We start from the raw sequence: 14,506 nt of genomic DNA, 5'->3' as shown, positions 1-14,506 counted from the left end.
TAGATGAGAAAGCAGAGGCACTGTGTGTATATAAATCTTCCAGAAAAATTTGCTGTGAAAAGTGAAAAAATAGAACTGTAGCTAGAAGGGACAAGACAGGCTAAGGGAAGGGGGGGTTGTTTTTTGAAGTTGAGTGAAACTAAGGAATGTCTGAAAGCCAAAAGAAATGATGCAGTAGCAAAGAATTTGATGATGCGAGACATGCAAAGAAAAAGGCTATTCGCAGGGTCTAAGTCCTCATGAAAATGGATTCCAGAGCGCACTGAAGTGCAGACCTTTGATAGAACAGGGACACCAGCCATTGTTTAACAGAGAGAAATACAGAATGATGTGGGTACATTCAGAGTCACACGCATAGGTCAATTGTGGCATGATAAAAATAATTGTCTTCTTGCATGCATTCTTCTTTATGAGATGTAAGGTGAAGTCATCAGTGCAGAATTAGAGTAGGGAAAGGGTTTTAATAATCTGAAGAGCAAGAAGGTATACAATAGCCCCTCAACATACCAGAGACGTGTGGTCAGGTTATTTGGCTGGACTGAGCACCCATTTCAGAAACGCGGTCATGCCATTTAAGAAACTTGAGCCACCAGGCTTCTGTCATCTTCTGTAGTAACATTCAGCTGCTAGAGAAGAGGTATGAGGAGTACCACAATGGTACATTACCACAAGAAAGTGTAAAAATGAACGAGCATAGTGCTGGACCGATGCATCTAAGGAGAGTAAGAAGGGGGGGATGACATGCACAAAGCAGCAGTGGGGCCAAAGGTGAAGATAGATTTGAAAGAATTTGAGATGTCATGACAGGGAGTAATGGAATAAAGAGGCGGAAAGGATGATGGATGACTGCTGTCAAAAATCTAGCCAGGGTGTGGGGAAAACCAGACTTGAGTGAGTTGCACCAGAGACATTCAGCTGGGAAAGTGGGAAAAAACGGAAAACAGGTTTCAGTTCAGGAAAGAAATAAAAACACAGAGATCAAGTTTTAGGAAAATTTGCTAACAACAGACAGTGGATTATTACAAAGCACCAAGAAAGGGGCAAGAGAGTAGGGAAGGGTTAAGGCTGGGGTAGGTGTAGGAATGGTCTGTCCTACCTGCGCCACAGAACCACCTGCAGAATGTTCGGGATACTGAGGCCTGGGCCCTGACCACCTCACAATCTCCCATGTTGTTGTGTCAATAAGGTATGATCCTGATACAAAATCGAAGTTGAGAACCACTGGCTCAAGTGGTATGTGAGGGGGTGTGGAGATACATGACTTCATTTTCGGAGACTGAAGCGGGGGAGTAAGTACTGAGGCATGATGGTGTCGGTCCTAGAAGCACTGGTGACAGGACGGTGTTCTCAAGTACTGCTAGAGAAGCCAGAAGTTGGTATGAGACGCCCAGAGGGCAGTGATTTTACCTCCAGGAGTTTGTTCCAATCTCCTGGTTATTAAGAGAGGTGCCTAAGATGCAGGTACAAGGTCATCCCTGCTGTATTATTAACACAGCAAAAATGAAAATGTCAAAAATGCAATGTTATGGAATTTGAAAGTGTCACTGTAAACAGTAACAAGATAAAATGGAGCCATTGAAAAAACTTGCAATATGATTTACTGTCATGATAAAAGATTCAGGATATATTAAAAAGAAAATGCAGTTTCAAAAAAAGCACTATGTATATAGCAGGATATCCAATCAAGAGACCGACTTTTACACACAAAGAGGTAACAAACTGGAAGACCTTTAAGAAAGGTGATCAGTCTTCATCTCTCACAAGTTCCAAGTACTAAGGATGATTTTTTTTATATATTTTGAAAATTTCTTGCACACAGTTTACATTGATAGAATATAGGGGTGTTATTTTAAAGGAATGGGTTTATAATCATAATAATACTATTTCCAAGGAGAATTTGGTCTATCTGGCGCAACCTGTTGCTTTTAAGTATTAAGAAAAATTATCCCAGGAGTGCCTGGGTGGCTCAGTGGGTTAAGCCTCTGCCTTCAACTTGGGTCATGATCTCAGGGTCCTGGGATCAAGCCCCCGAATCTGGCTCTCTGCTCAGCAGGGAGCCTGCTCTCCCCACCCTCCGCCCGCCTGACTTGCTTCTCTGCCTACTTGTGATCTCTGTCAAATAAATAAATAAAATCTTTAAAAAAAAAAAAGAAAAGAAAAATTATCCCAAACTTGGAAATAAAACAAAAGACAGTACACCTCGTCCTTTCAAACTCCTACCAGGGCACTGTTTAACATGCCTACCAATGGAATTTCTTACTCTAGGGCAGTGGTTCTTAAAATGTAATCCTAGGAGTCCCCAGTAGGCTTTTGGCATTCTGGGAAGATCCTCCTTTTCCAACTACATAACTGTGTGAGGCCAGATTTTCTTCATATACTTCAACCAAAACAACATATTGCAACATATGAATGTGGAAGCTGATATGAGAATCCAGCTGTCTTCTAAGCCAGTTAAGTGTTCTATTTGCAAACATGTAAAATAATGCCTTTTTCCCCAGAGAGACAGAGGTACAGATCTCTTCTCTCCATTTTATAAATGAAGCAGTGGAGGCTAAGCTGTCATGTAGCATTTACCCAAGTTCACAAAGCACGAAGGGGTGGCGCTGGGACCAAAGCTCAGTTTTAACTCTAAGTTCCATCTCCTTTTCCTGAAATTAAAATGTAAGTATGCTTCCAAGTTTTTAGGTAGTCTTCACATTTTGTGACTAGAAAGTCTAAACTAATGCTCAAACAGTCCTCATCCCACCCACCTTAGCAATGGTCAAGCTTCCAGAAGTCATTTACCAGACTACTGGCCAAATAAAGGCAGTACATGGAGCATTAAAACAAGATAGATTAGGGGCACCTGGGTGGCTCAGTGGGTTAGGCCTCTGCCTTCAGCTCAGGTTGTGGTCTCGGGGTCCTTAGATCGAGCCCTGCATCCCCTTCTCTCTCTGCCTGCCTCTCTGCCTACTTGTAATCTCTGTCAAATAAATGAATAAAACCTTTTTTAAAAATGTAAATAATAATAATAAAACAAGAAAGATTAAGAGCATACATTTTCTATTCCTGCTTCCCAAACACCCTTCACATTTTATTATCTGACTCTCTCACCAATACTGTGGTAGGGGGAAACTCAGAAAAAATAATAAAAACTATTAGCAGCAATCCAAGGTCTAATGTTCTCTTCTCAATACCCCATCTACCCTCAGAAGAATCAATGCAATCACATGAGCATGAAGAATTACTGAGTAGTCTAGGAAAATTCCGTTACATGGAGGGAAAAACTTACAGGGTAATTGTTTTTGTGTAAAATGAAAATCAGGAGCATAAAACACATATAGACATGTCAGTAAGCTCAGGAGTCATTTCAACAGCACACCAAATGGTTACCGCTGAGGTGCACTCAAGAACAGGACAATTTCACTTCTTGTTTCATATGAGTAATATAATGGGTGATTTTCACCTTGTTTCTGTATTAATAAAACCGTGTTTCCTCCACCTTTTGGTGCTTTATAGAACGCCATCAAGACAGAGCTTTTGGGGCGCCTGAGTGGTTCAGTGAGTTAAAGCCTCTGCCTTCGGCTCAGGTCATGATCCCAGGGTCCTGGGGATCGAGCCAGGCATCAGGACCTCTGCTCAGTGGGGAGCCTGCTTCCTCCTCTCTACCTGCCTCTCTGCCTACTTGTGATCTCTGTCAAATAAATAAAATCTTTTAAAAAAGAAAGAAAGAAAAGACAGAGCTTTTCATCTTAAGTAGGAAGGTTACTCATCTGTGTCTGAAACTTCATACTGACTGAAACGCACCCCCCCCCCCAGGTGTGTAGTAGCATCCTCATTTGCAAGCCTGAGCTTCACCTGATACTTTCTTTGATAACGTGCTTTCCTGCCAACGTCACAGGGAGGGCTGTCATATGGAACGGTAAGTGGAAGCACTTTCCTGGGTTATACAAAGGCTGCAATCCCCTCTTCTCAACCTTTCTGTACAGACCTTGAGGCACTTCTGACCTGGTCAACTGCAAGCTTTGGCTCCGAAGAGCCCAGAAAGTCACGAATCTAAAAGAACAAACAGGAGTTGCACTGCACAGAAGAATGTCAAGAGTTGATCAATTCTTCAATCTAAACTCCAGCAAACCCCAAATCTGAAGGAGAAATCCCTAGATCTAAGGCTTGCGTAGAGAAAAGCAGCAACCATTCTCTGTGGAAAAGCCCTAATTCAGCTTTGTTTGGCCAGGAGGCCTATTGGAAGATTCCCCAAAGTTAAGTTCCATGACTGAAGCTCCAAACTGAATCCAAGAAAGTCATTTGGTTAGCAAACCCTGTGAGATCAGTAAACAGTGGCCATGAGAAGATGGCTGCCAGAAGCACAACCCACTGCTCTCCAGGCAGATTTTTTATCCCACAACTATGACAGGAAAGGGAAATCAAGTACACAGGCTGACTCTGATCGAAGTTTGGGAATTCAACCACCAATAAAGGCTAACAGTGTTGAGAAGAGAGACCCAAGCAACCTCCACTAGCAGGTAAGCAGCTAATCAAAAAGCCAATTCCCTAGTTAGTTAAAAGACTAAGCAAGTTCTTACAAAGACTTTGTGAAAGGCCATTTTGAGTATTTATGTAGTGTCCTACTAACAGCAACAGCCACACTGTTTACTGAAATTTTGTAGTATATATTTTTAATAGGTTCTTAACCAAGTTAAGACCAAACTTTTTAAAATCCCAAATAATGAAACAACATAACTGACATCAACAGCACTTACACCTTCAGCAAGGATGAAGCCCCTAGACTGTCCAATTCTGGAAATAACTACAGCCAAGTCCAAGTTAGAGTTCTCTGAAAATAAAACCCTCACAAGTGAAATACTGCTGTTCAACTCTACAAGTAGAATAAGTTCAGTGAAGTGAGGACTAGCTGTCTTCATGAGAAATATATGACAGGAGTGCCTGGGTGGCTAAGCTGATTAAGTGTCCCACATTTTTTTTTTGAGATTTAAAAAAATCTTAAAAAAAAAAAAAAAAAGATTAGCAAGAGAGAACACGAGCAGTGAGGGAGGGAGAGGGAGAAGCAGGCTTCCTGCTTAGGGAGCCTGATGCAGGGTCCATCCAAGAACCCCGAGATCATGACCTGAGCTGAAGGCAGATGTTTACTGACTGAGCCACCCAGGCACCCAAGTGTCCCACTCTTGATTTCGGTTGAGATCATGATCTTGGGGTCGTCAGATCAAGCTCCACATTGGTCTCACTGGGCACAGAGCCTGCTTGGGACTCTCCCTTTCCCCCACCTTCCACCTCCACCCCCCAACCTGCTCATGCACTCACTCACTCCCTCTCAAAATAAATTTCATACACACACACACACACACACACACACACACACACATATATGACAAACTCAGTAGCAGGGTTGTGAATGATTGTCCCTTCCATAAAAGTGAATTATTTGTGTCTTAATTAGGAAGATAAATCACTTGTCATTATTTCTTTTAAAAACCTTCCATATTAAAAAAACAAAAACCTTCAATATTATATGGGTTACTACAAAACTGTTCCACAGAGAATATACTAACACCAAAGTTTCATCAGTCAACAGTTTTGAATATGTCTTTAATCCCTTTTATTGCTTCTTACTTAACCATTATTTTCAGAGTCTTTCAGCTGAAACCCAAATGTTTCTCGGAATTCTTTATAGAATTTTATCTTCTTTGCGGAAAACACATTCTCCAACAAGAAATTCAAACAAATCCATGGCTGAGGTTTCACAACTGTTGTTTTTTACAAAAGGTAAGCTCTGTGTTTTTAACTGCAGAAGAATTGCTATTATACAACAAACTTTTTATTTTTTCATTCATAAAAACAGTCCACGGCATTCATAAAACAGGGTGTTAGAAGAAATAAAAAGACCTTTCAAGTGGATTCTTTATGTTTTAAGAACAGATGAGTTGGTAGCAATTTAATACAGGTGGAAACAAATACAATCCATATAAAAACAGGATTTGAAAGGAGGAGGGGAGGAGATTATACCAACCGAAGCAAATTTAGAGCTTTCAGGCATGCAACTCAACATCTGAATTTTCTTCACTTAAAAACCAAACTAGGTGCTTTAATAATAGGTGTTTATAAAGGCGGCTACAAAAATATTACAAAAATGTTAGCTTTACATATACCACAAAAAAAAAAAGAAGAAGAAGAAGAAGAAGAAGAAAGAAAAAGGAAAGGAAAGAGAGAGAGGGACAAAAGAAATTAACAATTCCCCTGCTATACCTAGCCTAATCACAAGTTTTCCCTAACAGAGACAAAGAAAAATAATTTTTACAAGCTTAGCTTTGGGTACAATACCTTAGAGCTCTCACTTGGGTGTTTCCTGCTCATGCTCTTTTCAGTATGAACAAACATGGTTTATGTAATGGAATACATACTTGAAGGATTCCTTAAAAAAGAATCACAAGTTTCATTTTATATATACAACAAATTTTTAATTATGTACTGAAAATAAATTACAGGAAATAACTTTAAAATGCAACAGAGGACAAAGTCACGATAAACATTCCCACTGAATTCCCTTGGGGGTGGGGGTGAGATTGCAGTGCTCAAGGAAGATAAATATCACAAATATATCAAAAACTTCAAATTGTCTATGCATTCACACACTGACATGAGCCACAAACATTCCTTCACAGGGACTGTACTTAGCCTACCACAGAACCAGATTTTGCCATAAACTACAAAACTTTTAATACAAAATCGTATTTATATATTTATAATTCATATACATGCCCTATCTGTGATTTTAGAAAATAAAAGCTACACACTGTACAGACACTCTTAACTCATAGCTGTAGGCAACATTTTTGGATGGAATTTCTCCCCCAATAAAATTAATGGCATATTTTATGTACATGAAGGCTAAACTGCATAAAGACAGTTCAGTTTCCCAGATATGCATCTCCTTTTAGGGCAGGTTTATAAATTTAAAAAGGCAAGACAAATGTACACCTCAGAATCACTTTCTTAGCTACAAGAGTTGTCATGTAATTTCTGTGAAATTTCTGATACATGCACTTATGTAATACTGGTATTGAAGGCAATAAAGCAATATATACTTTTAATGTAGTGGCTCAATAAAGGCTTCATTGTCATTCTGATCTGATTCTTGATACAGTGATTCATAACTTCACTAAAATTAAAATTTCAATGGGATACTGGTGTTAGACTCTAAATAGATTTCTTAAAATATTTCCCTGAAATATCCTTTTACACAAGACAAATTTCACTAACATTAGATTAAAAGGAAGAAAAAAAATAAAAGAAACATGGCACAAATGTGCATGATAAACTAACGCTCCTCAGCCAATCTCCGTCTTAGGAGCCAAGAACAGAATGCTTAAAACCAACAAACAATTTTCACACTCTGTGGCAGCCATCTGTGAAGCCAGTTATACTAAACTACTTCTACAGTTGATTGTAAACTTTGGTTTATTTTTATTTGAGTTCTCATTGTACAGCAAGCATGAAAGAAAGGGAGAGTGGAGTCCATGAGGAGATGAACTGTCAGTCTGTCTTTAATCTGGCATGATGAGACACCTGGTCAGTCAGGCCTGCTTTGATAGAGTTTGTTACAGACTGCCTTATGTTTTCCTCCATCAAATTATCACCCAGGGGCTTCAATACCTGTGGTATGAGAAATGTGCAAAACAAATAAAAACATGAGGTAAAAAAAGAGTTACATATAAAAATAGATATAAAAATTCAATTCAAAGCAATGATGAAAATAACCAGGAATGTGGGAAATAAAAAGATGCTTCTCCCAAAAAAAGTTATGATGCTACAAATAATGCAGTTAGACATCTGATAATGCAACACAAACTACTTTCCTCCTAATCAAACCATTTACAATTCCTAGGAGACGGATGTGCAATTCCATACCCTATATGCAGCATCAAATCTGGTAAGTATACAGCATTTATGCAGACCGGCCCAGACGGTCCTGCTTATTGTCCTACATGTATAAGTGGGAACACTTCAGATAGAGAAAAAAGTTAAAAATACTGTCTAATTTTTCTTCTTGTTATTGTTGGATGACAGTCTCTGTCGCTGTGCTGATGAAAGAGCACGATGGACCATTCGACGTCTAGTAACTTCAAACAGTTTGGAAAACACCTAAAACATGGAGTGATTCGTTAGGACAATGACTGAGAGTGCCTGAAGTTAAAGAGTTTAAGACTACAAGAATCTGAGACTTTGTGGGTTTCTCACCTTCCTGGGACTCCTCTGAAGCAAAAGAAAAGAGAAATGCAAGAAAATTTAGGCAAGGTTTGTTGACACAGCACAGATCTTTTCTGACCAGTGATGAACTTACCGTAACTACATTGAAAATAATTTTACACACTTTAGATTCTTCTATTTAATTGTTTTGTAATAATGGAACCTCTAAAGTCCTAGAATCAATGCTATATAGAAGGGGGACTGGCTTTCAAAATAAGACACTGTATAAGGATTAAAATTCATGCTGCAAAAAATCAGTAATGGTCAAAAATTTTAAAGTAGGTAATTTTTTTAAAAAGTGAGGTTGTTGATAGCTTTTAATCCATCTTCTAGCAGAGGGTATCAAAGGGATATGAAGAGAGAGATTTTTTGAGATAAAAGGTTAAAGTTAACAAATATCCAAACACAAGCTTCCAAATCAGATCCAAAAAAATTGAGCATTTCTCTGAAGAAGAATAAATACAAAATCCAAATTAATATAGTGGGTCACTTTATAATAATGACATTGCTATAAGAAAAGTCAATACCCAATCAACCTTCCTCAAAAAATGATTTTCTTCTTCAGTCTTTACATTTAAAGCCAAACCAACATGAACCTGCATTTCCTAGATCTTCAAATAAGCCCAATACCGCACTTGCCCAGAAATGATATCTGAAAATGCCTATTATACTGTCCATCAAAATATCTGTAGCTTTCATCCTGATCCTCGACATGATGCTCAAGTATTTCACAAATATCATTTTAATGACATCCCTGAATGGAATTTTCTGAACACAGGCAATTCCAGCACACAGTTGGCCAATATACAACATGGCTTTCCTTAGTAGATTCTTGTCAGGCCCAACTCTGAATTCTCAGAGTTTGAGGTAAAAGATTATGATTAAGAGAAGATGGTTGGGTGCCTTTGGCTCAGGACATGATCTCAGGGTCATGGGATCGAGTCGCACATCGGGTTCTCTACTCAATGGAGAGCCTGCTTCCTCCTCTCTCTCTCTGCCTGCCTCTCTGCCTACTTGTGATCTCTGTCACATAAAACAAATAAAATCTTAAAAAAAAAGAGAGAGAGAGAGAGAGAGAAGCTGGTTCTCTCTGTGGCACTTCGCTTTTTGTTCATTAATGTTTCCATAGTAGAGACGTCAAAATTCCTTTGGTAAAAGAAATCCCTATAGGATTGTTACTTGTGCATCAGTAAATCACCAATATTTTCATGGAAGGCAACAAACACCTCAATGCCATCCACTATTTTTCCTCAAATATTAAGCATGTATTGCTTCTTGCCAGTATTACTACGAAACTTCTTTTGCTTTCCTAAAGCACTACACTTCCAAATTTCTTTTCCTTATACTGACTAGATTTTCTTTCCTCCAAGAAAATAACCCTTAGATACTCTGGTCCTGCCCATGGTCTGGCGTCATCAGGCCTATGACTAAGAATCTACCCAAAGGATATTACAGATTTCAGCCAATCAAAGCACACTATAATTATGACTTGAAGAAAAAAATTCTCCGGTTCATACTTTATATTCAGATTATACAACCAAACAAAACAGAAAACATCCTTTTGACATTCCTCATGTAAAGAAAAAGTAGGTGTGCAAATACTGCGGGAGAAGGGTGGGAAAGTGTCACGGGGATGATATAAGTCACTGAAAAACCAAAAGATAGATACCAACCTGTTCCCATAGTGTTTCAGCAATCTGATCAATCATTGTTCCAATTTCTCTGAACTCCCCAGAGTATTTTACATATGCCCAAGTACAAAGAGACGTCAGTGCTAACCCCATGATAAGGTTACACAAGACGGCTATAGAGTTTAGGCCAATGAAGCCAGTCAGTCCTGAGATTATATACATAGCAAACATGACTGCAAACAGTGTGGCAGGAGTACGAGCAGCATAGAAGATATTTTTGCCATCATTGTGCTTTATAAAATTTGCATAGGTTTCTTCAATTTCAGCTTCAAGCTGGTCCTGATAACGATGGCAGAATTCATCTCCACCCATTTTCTTCACTGAACGAAACTGTTTAATCGCCACTTCCTTGAGATCCAGGTGTTTTCGCTCCAGATCTGAAGGTGCAATGTAAGGCTTGTCCCCACCACATACCTGTCCAGACAGGATTACAGAAGGACACATTACAGGCAAGAAATAATTCACACATGAGAGAAGCAAGCTGCTCACAGTTTTTAGTCTCAAAAGGCAAGTTGAGTTTTAAACTTTTTCATAATACCTCACACATAATCATAACTTATTTCTTGTATGTTTAACTGACTCGGGCAAAATAAGCCTTCCAAGTATGACTAATACCAGTAAAGACAAAAACAATTACACTGCAATCTGCAGCTGACTTCACTTGACCCACCAACACACCATGAGAATACAAGACAGACTGCTGGCAGAGAGCGGGTAAAAGAGAACACAGAAAAAAGGTACTTTAATTTCAAGTTAGCAAGGTTAGCACAGAAGATGCTATAGGCCTTAAACTAGTATTACATGAGAAGCTACTAATAAGAGTGCTCTGAATCATGTGTCAAACTATTTTAGTACAATCTATGTAATAACTTGCCACCTGTACCCTGCACTCTAACCATGTGAATTATTTTCTTAGTTTATTTCCAGCAGAGATGATAAAAGGGGAATCAGTGATGATGTAACGTGACAATGCACAAGGAACACAAATTAGCTCAATTATTTTAAAAGTAAAGATCCTCTATCTCAGTCTAGTGTCAAATTTAAATGTTGGTTACAAACCTGCTCCATACTTTTGCAATAGATCTCTCTCGCTCCTGCTACCGCAGCAAGATTATTAGCTTCAGCTGTTGCCTTAAAAAAAAAAAAAGTGCCAATTTTATGCAAAAGATACTCAAAGGCTCTATAAATTCTGATTAACACAATAAATTATATACAATGAACAAGCCTAAAAATGAACCAGAGAAAACATTATCAACTTCCAGTTTTCCTTTCCAATGGAAGAAACACAAGTATAAAAGATAAACCAATTGCTTCTAACAGGACTTCTAATAGGACTATTTGTTTCACTTGGGTTTATTAAAATGGGTATGCAGGGGCGTCTGGGTGGCTCAGCTGGTTAGGTGTCTGACTCTTGGTTTTCAGCTCAGATTACGATCTCAGTGAGGGTCATTAGATGGAGGCCCACGCTGGGCTCTGGCTCAGCGCAGAGTCTGAGATTCTCTCTCCCTCTCCCCGCCCCTCCGGCTTGTGCTCTCTCTAGAAAAAATGAATCTTTAAAGAAGAAAAAAAAAAGAGTTTGTAACAAACACCACACATGCTCAATAAGTAATAGAGAAATAGACACAACCTTAAAATTTGTCAAGCCTCCAGATGTATAAAACCAAGAATTACTGATAAGCTTGACATCTCGTATCAGTATTACACAAAGACTTTTTAAATCCACAAAACTGCTTACTGCAGGACTTTAAAAAGAAAATACTGTTTAATCTACTATAAAAACGAGAGATTACCCAAAATGGCCAATCTTTAAAAATAGGAACTAAATATGTGTCTGAAAAGGATTAAACATAAATTTGGGTGAAACATTAACAGTATGAACACATTGGTATAAAATTTATTAAGAACAGATCGACATGAATGTAACACTAATTATTCTTCATTTCTTAAATTAAGCTGTTTAATCTTTTTTCAAAAAATGAACTAGGTTGGGGTACCTGGGTGGCGTAGTCAGTTTAAGCATCTGCCTTCAGCTCAGGTCATGATCCCAGGGTGCTAGGATCAAGTCTCACATCTGCCCCTCTCCCTCTGCCACTCCCCCTGCTTGTGCTCTCTTGTTCTCCTTGCCAAGTAAATAAATAATTCTTTAAAAAATAAATAAATAAATTTAACTAGGTTAAAATAACACTGTCCCAAAAGAACACCTTTAAAAAAAAAAAAAGATTTATTTGCTTACTTGACACAGAGAGAGAAATAGAGAAAGCACACACATATGCACATAAGCAGGGGGAGTAGTAGAGGGAGAGGGAAAGGCAGGCTCCTCACTAAACAGGGAGCCCATGTGGGGTTGGAGCCCATGTGGGGCTCAATCCCAGGATCCCAAAATGAGCTGAAGGCAGATGCTTACCCAACTGAGTCACCCAGGAGTCTCCAAAGGCACCTTTTAAAAAAGAGGGGGGAAAAAACCTATATGCACTAGAAGCAGCTCTAAATCATTAATATCAAGAGGAAAAATAAGCCTTATTTCAAACATTCATTGTCAAAGTCTCCAAAAACTGAATAAATTTGGTTTAGACAGGCCCATTTTTAGCCATCTCCTGTAAAAGAAATTTTTCTACACTCTTCCAGCAACTAAAGAGAAGATACTGAAAACTCTGATTTCTGATAGCCTATGTGTATGCAAAGTCTGCAGTCATATTAAAAACTTCAGGACCCAAGACGTGTATTGCCTTAAATATTTGAAATTTATCTGCATGCAAAGAAGCATGATGCCATTTCCAGTATTTATCTCTAAACCAAAGACTTTTCTCCTTCATTAATAAATTTATGTACAACACACATACTACCTGAAGCATGGACTTTGGATGTGGAAGTTCCTCTCCTTGATAAATTTTAATGTAAGCCTAAAATACAAAAGACATTATGTTGGCAGGGCAAACAAATTGGCTCTACAGAAGGAAAGCCATTAAATATAAAAATAATTCATACTTTGAAAAGTCTAGGAAAAAAATCCTAAATAAAAAAATAAATTGAAAAATATAAAAGGAAAATGAAGACTTGAAAATCATATGCTCTCATTTCCACAGTTAACCCTATTCTCAACATTATTAAAAACACATGTTGCAGCACCCTGAAATAAGTAATACATTTTATGTTAATAAAAAAATGTTGCAAAAAAATTGCTAAATTATATTCTAATGTTTCTAAATGTAATTCTAACAACATTCAAATTGTCTCATAGTTAAAAGCTATATATACAATGCCATCTACCTTAATTCTTAATCCTTAATCCTTAATTCTCCCCTCCTGCACTGTTTTAATTAGAAAACATTTTTACTCAGTATTTCACTTTGACCAAGTTATTCAGTTCAAGAAGAAAAATTACCCAATTAATGCTTTAAAAGTAAGAAGATGAAAGTTTTTAAATAGTTCATAATAGGAATTGTTCATCTCAACTTTTTACTGCCTCTAAATTAATTCATAACTAAAGAAAACCAGTATGAAAGTTACCATCAACTGTCCAATAAATTAACAAAAACACACTCTTATGTCAATTGTTCCCTTCCACCTTCTATAAGTACTACGAATAAGAATGCTGACAATGGTCTTGCTTGGTAAGCAAGCAATGATGACTAGAGAAGAGCAGAGAGAAAGAAAAAAAAATCTGTGTAATTTACTTGAACTCAAAAACCAGTTTTGTACTTTCAACTGCTCTTATCAAATCCTCAAGAACTCAAGAGAGAAGGCTTTTATGAGAACTCAAGATACAAAATTGTACTCCCAATATCTATCATCATTCACAAATGATAGAATGATATTACAATTATATGGTGAATGATCTTCTTCTCTCTGTATCAGAGCTGGAGAAAAAGTAGGATAATTCCACAAACAAAATCGCTAGGAAATACAAGTTGTCTGCTATAATTTTAAATATCCTTAAAAAGTGATGCAGCCAATTCAAAGCAGAAAAACAAACTATAAATTTCACTTTTTTTGCTTTATAAAGATAAATACATATATGAACATACATATGAGTTTTAAGTCAGCTGTATTTCCAAATGAGACAAAGTCATTTGGTGGGAGTTTTCCTACCTTAAAGTATTCTACAAGATCTCTACAAGTGACTTTAGATCCACCTATCTCTTTTTCTACCAAATTCTCAGGGGCAAGCAGCAATGGAACCAGATTTCGAAGCTCTCGTTTAAAGTCTTCATCAATATCTAGCAGACATATGAGATAAAAAGTCAACACGTTAGTCAAAAAAAAGGAGAATTAAAGGAGTCCCTATTGGTACAAGTACATAAAATTCTATTTCATGAAATGAAAATATACAGTATCTATTACTTAAGTAGATTCATTTAGAAAATCTCATCCAAAGACATCATATCTCATAGAAAAAAAATAGACTCTGCTATTCCATTTTCCTCATACCCTAATAATTCTTTAATCTCAAATAAGAAGTAGTGGACTACCAAAATAAATTTCATCTCCTTTTCAAAAGGCAAACAATTCATGAAATTGTACTAAATTTTAATACTAGAGTTTGTTTTTCCAGCTATACTGTAAAACTTTCATTA

General features: G+C 37.6%; 1 protein-coding gene across 4 annotated transcripts in view; it reads right to left on the bottom strand.

Annotated features, from left to right (window-relative positions):
• Nucleotides 1-6,430: 6,430 nt before the first annotated feature.
• Nucleotides 6,431-14,506, bottom strand: part of ATL2 (atlastin GTPase 2) — a 56,222-nt gene continuing 48,146 nt past the window's right edge. For 2 of the 4 annotated variants that reach the window (XM_045079217.1, XM_045079216.1), the window contains 6 exons: nucleotides 14,022-14,149; nucleotides 12,776-12,832; nucleotides 10,992-11,063; nucleotides 9,915-10,346; nucleotides 8,233-8,247; nucleotides 7,654-8,136 (listed from right to left, as the gene is read on the bottom strand). In XM_045079217.1, coding sequence (XP_044935152.1) covers nucleotides 8,029-8,136; nucleotides 8,233-8,247; nucleotides 9,915-10,346; nucleotides 10,992-11,063; nucleotides 12,776-12,832; nucleotides 14,022-14,149 — 812 coding nt within the window. In that variant the 3' untranslated portion in view covers nucleotides 7,654-8,028. The other 2 variants (XM_004765501.3, XM_045079215.1) reach the window with 2 other exon arrangements.

The sequence above is a fragment of the Mustela putorius genome, unplaced genomic scaffold (genome assembly GCF_011764305.1).
Source record: "Mustela putorius furo isolate JIRA1106 unplaced genomic scaffold, ASM1176430v1.1 tig00000281_pilon_pilon_pilon, whole genome shotgun sequence".
In the NCBI taxonomy this organism is placed as follows: Eukaryota; Metazoa; Chordata; class Mammalia; order Carnivora; family Mustelidae; genus Mustela; species Mustela putorius.
Note: the sequence above shows the minus strand (reverse complement) of the source record. Positions and strands in the feature narration are given on the sequence as shown.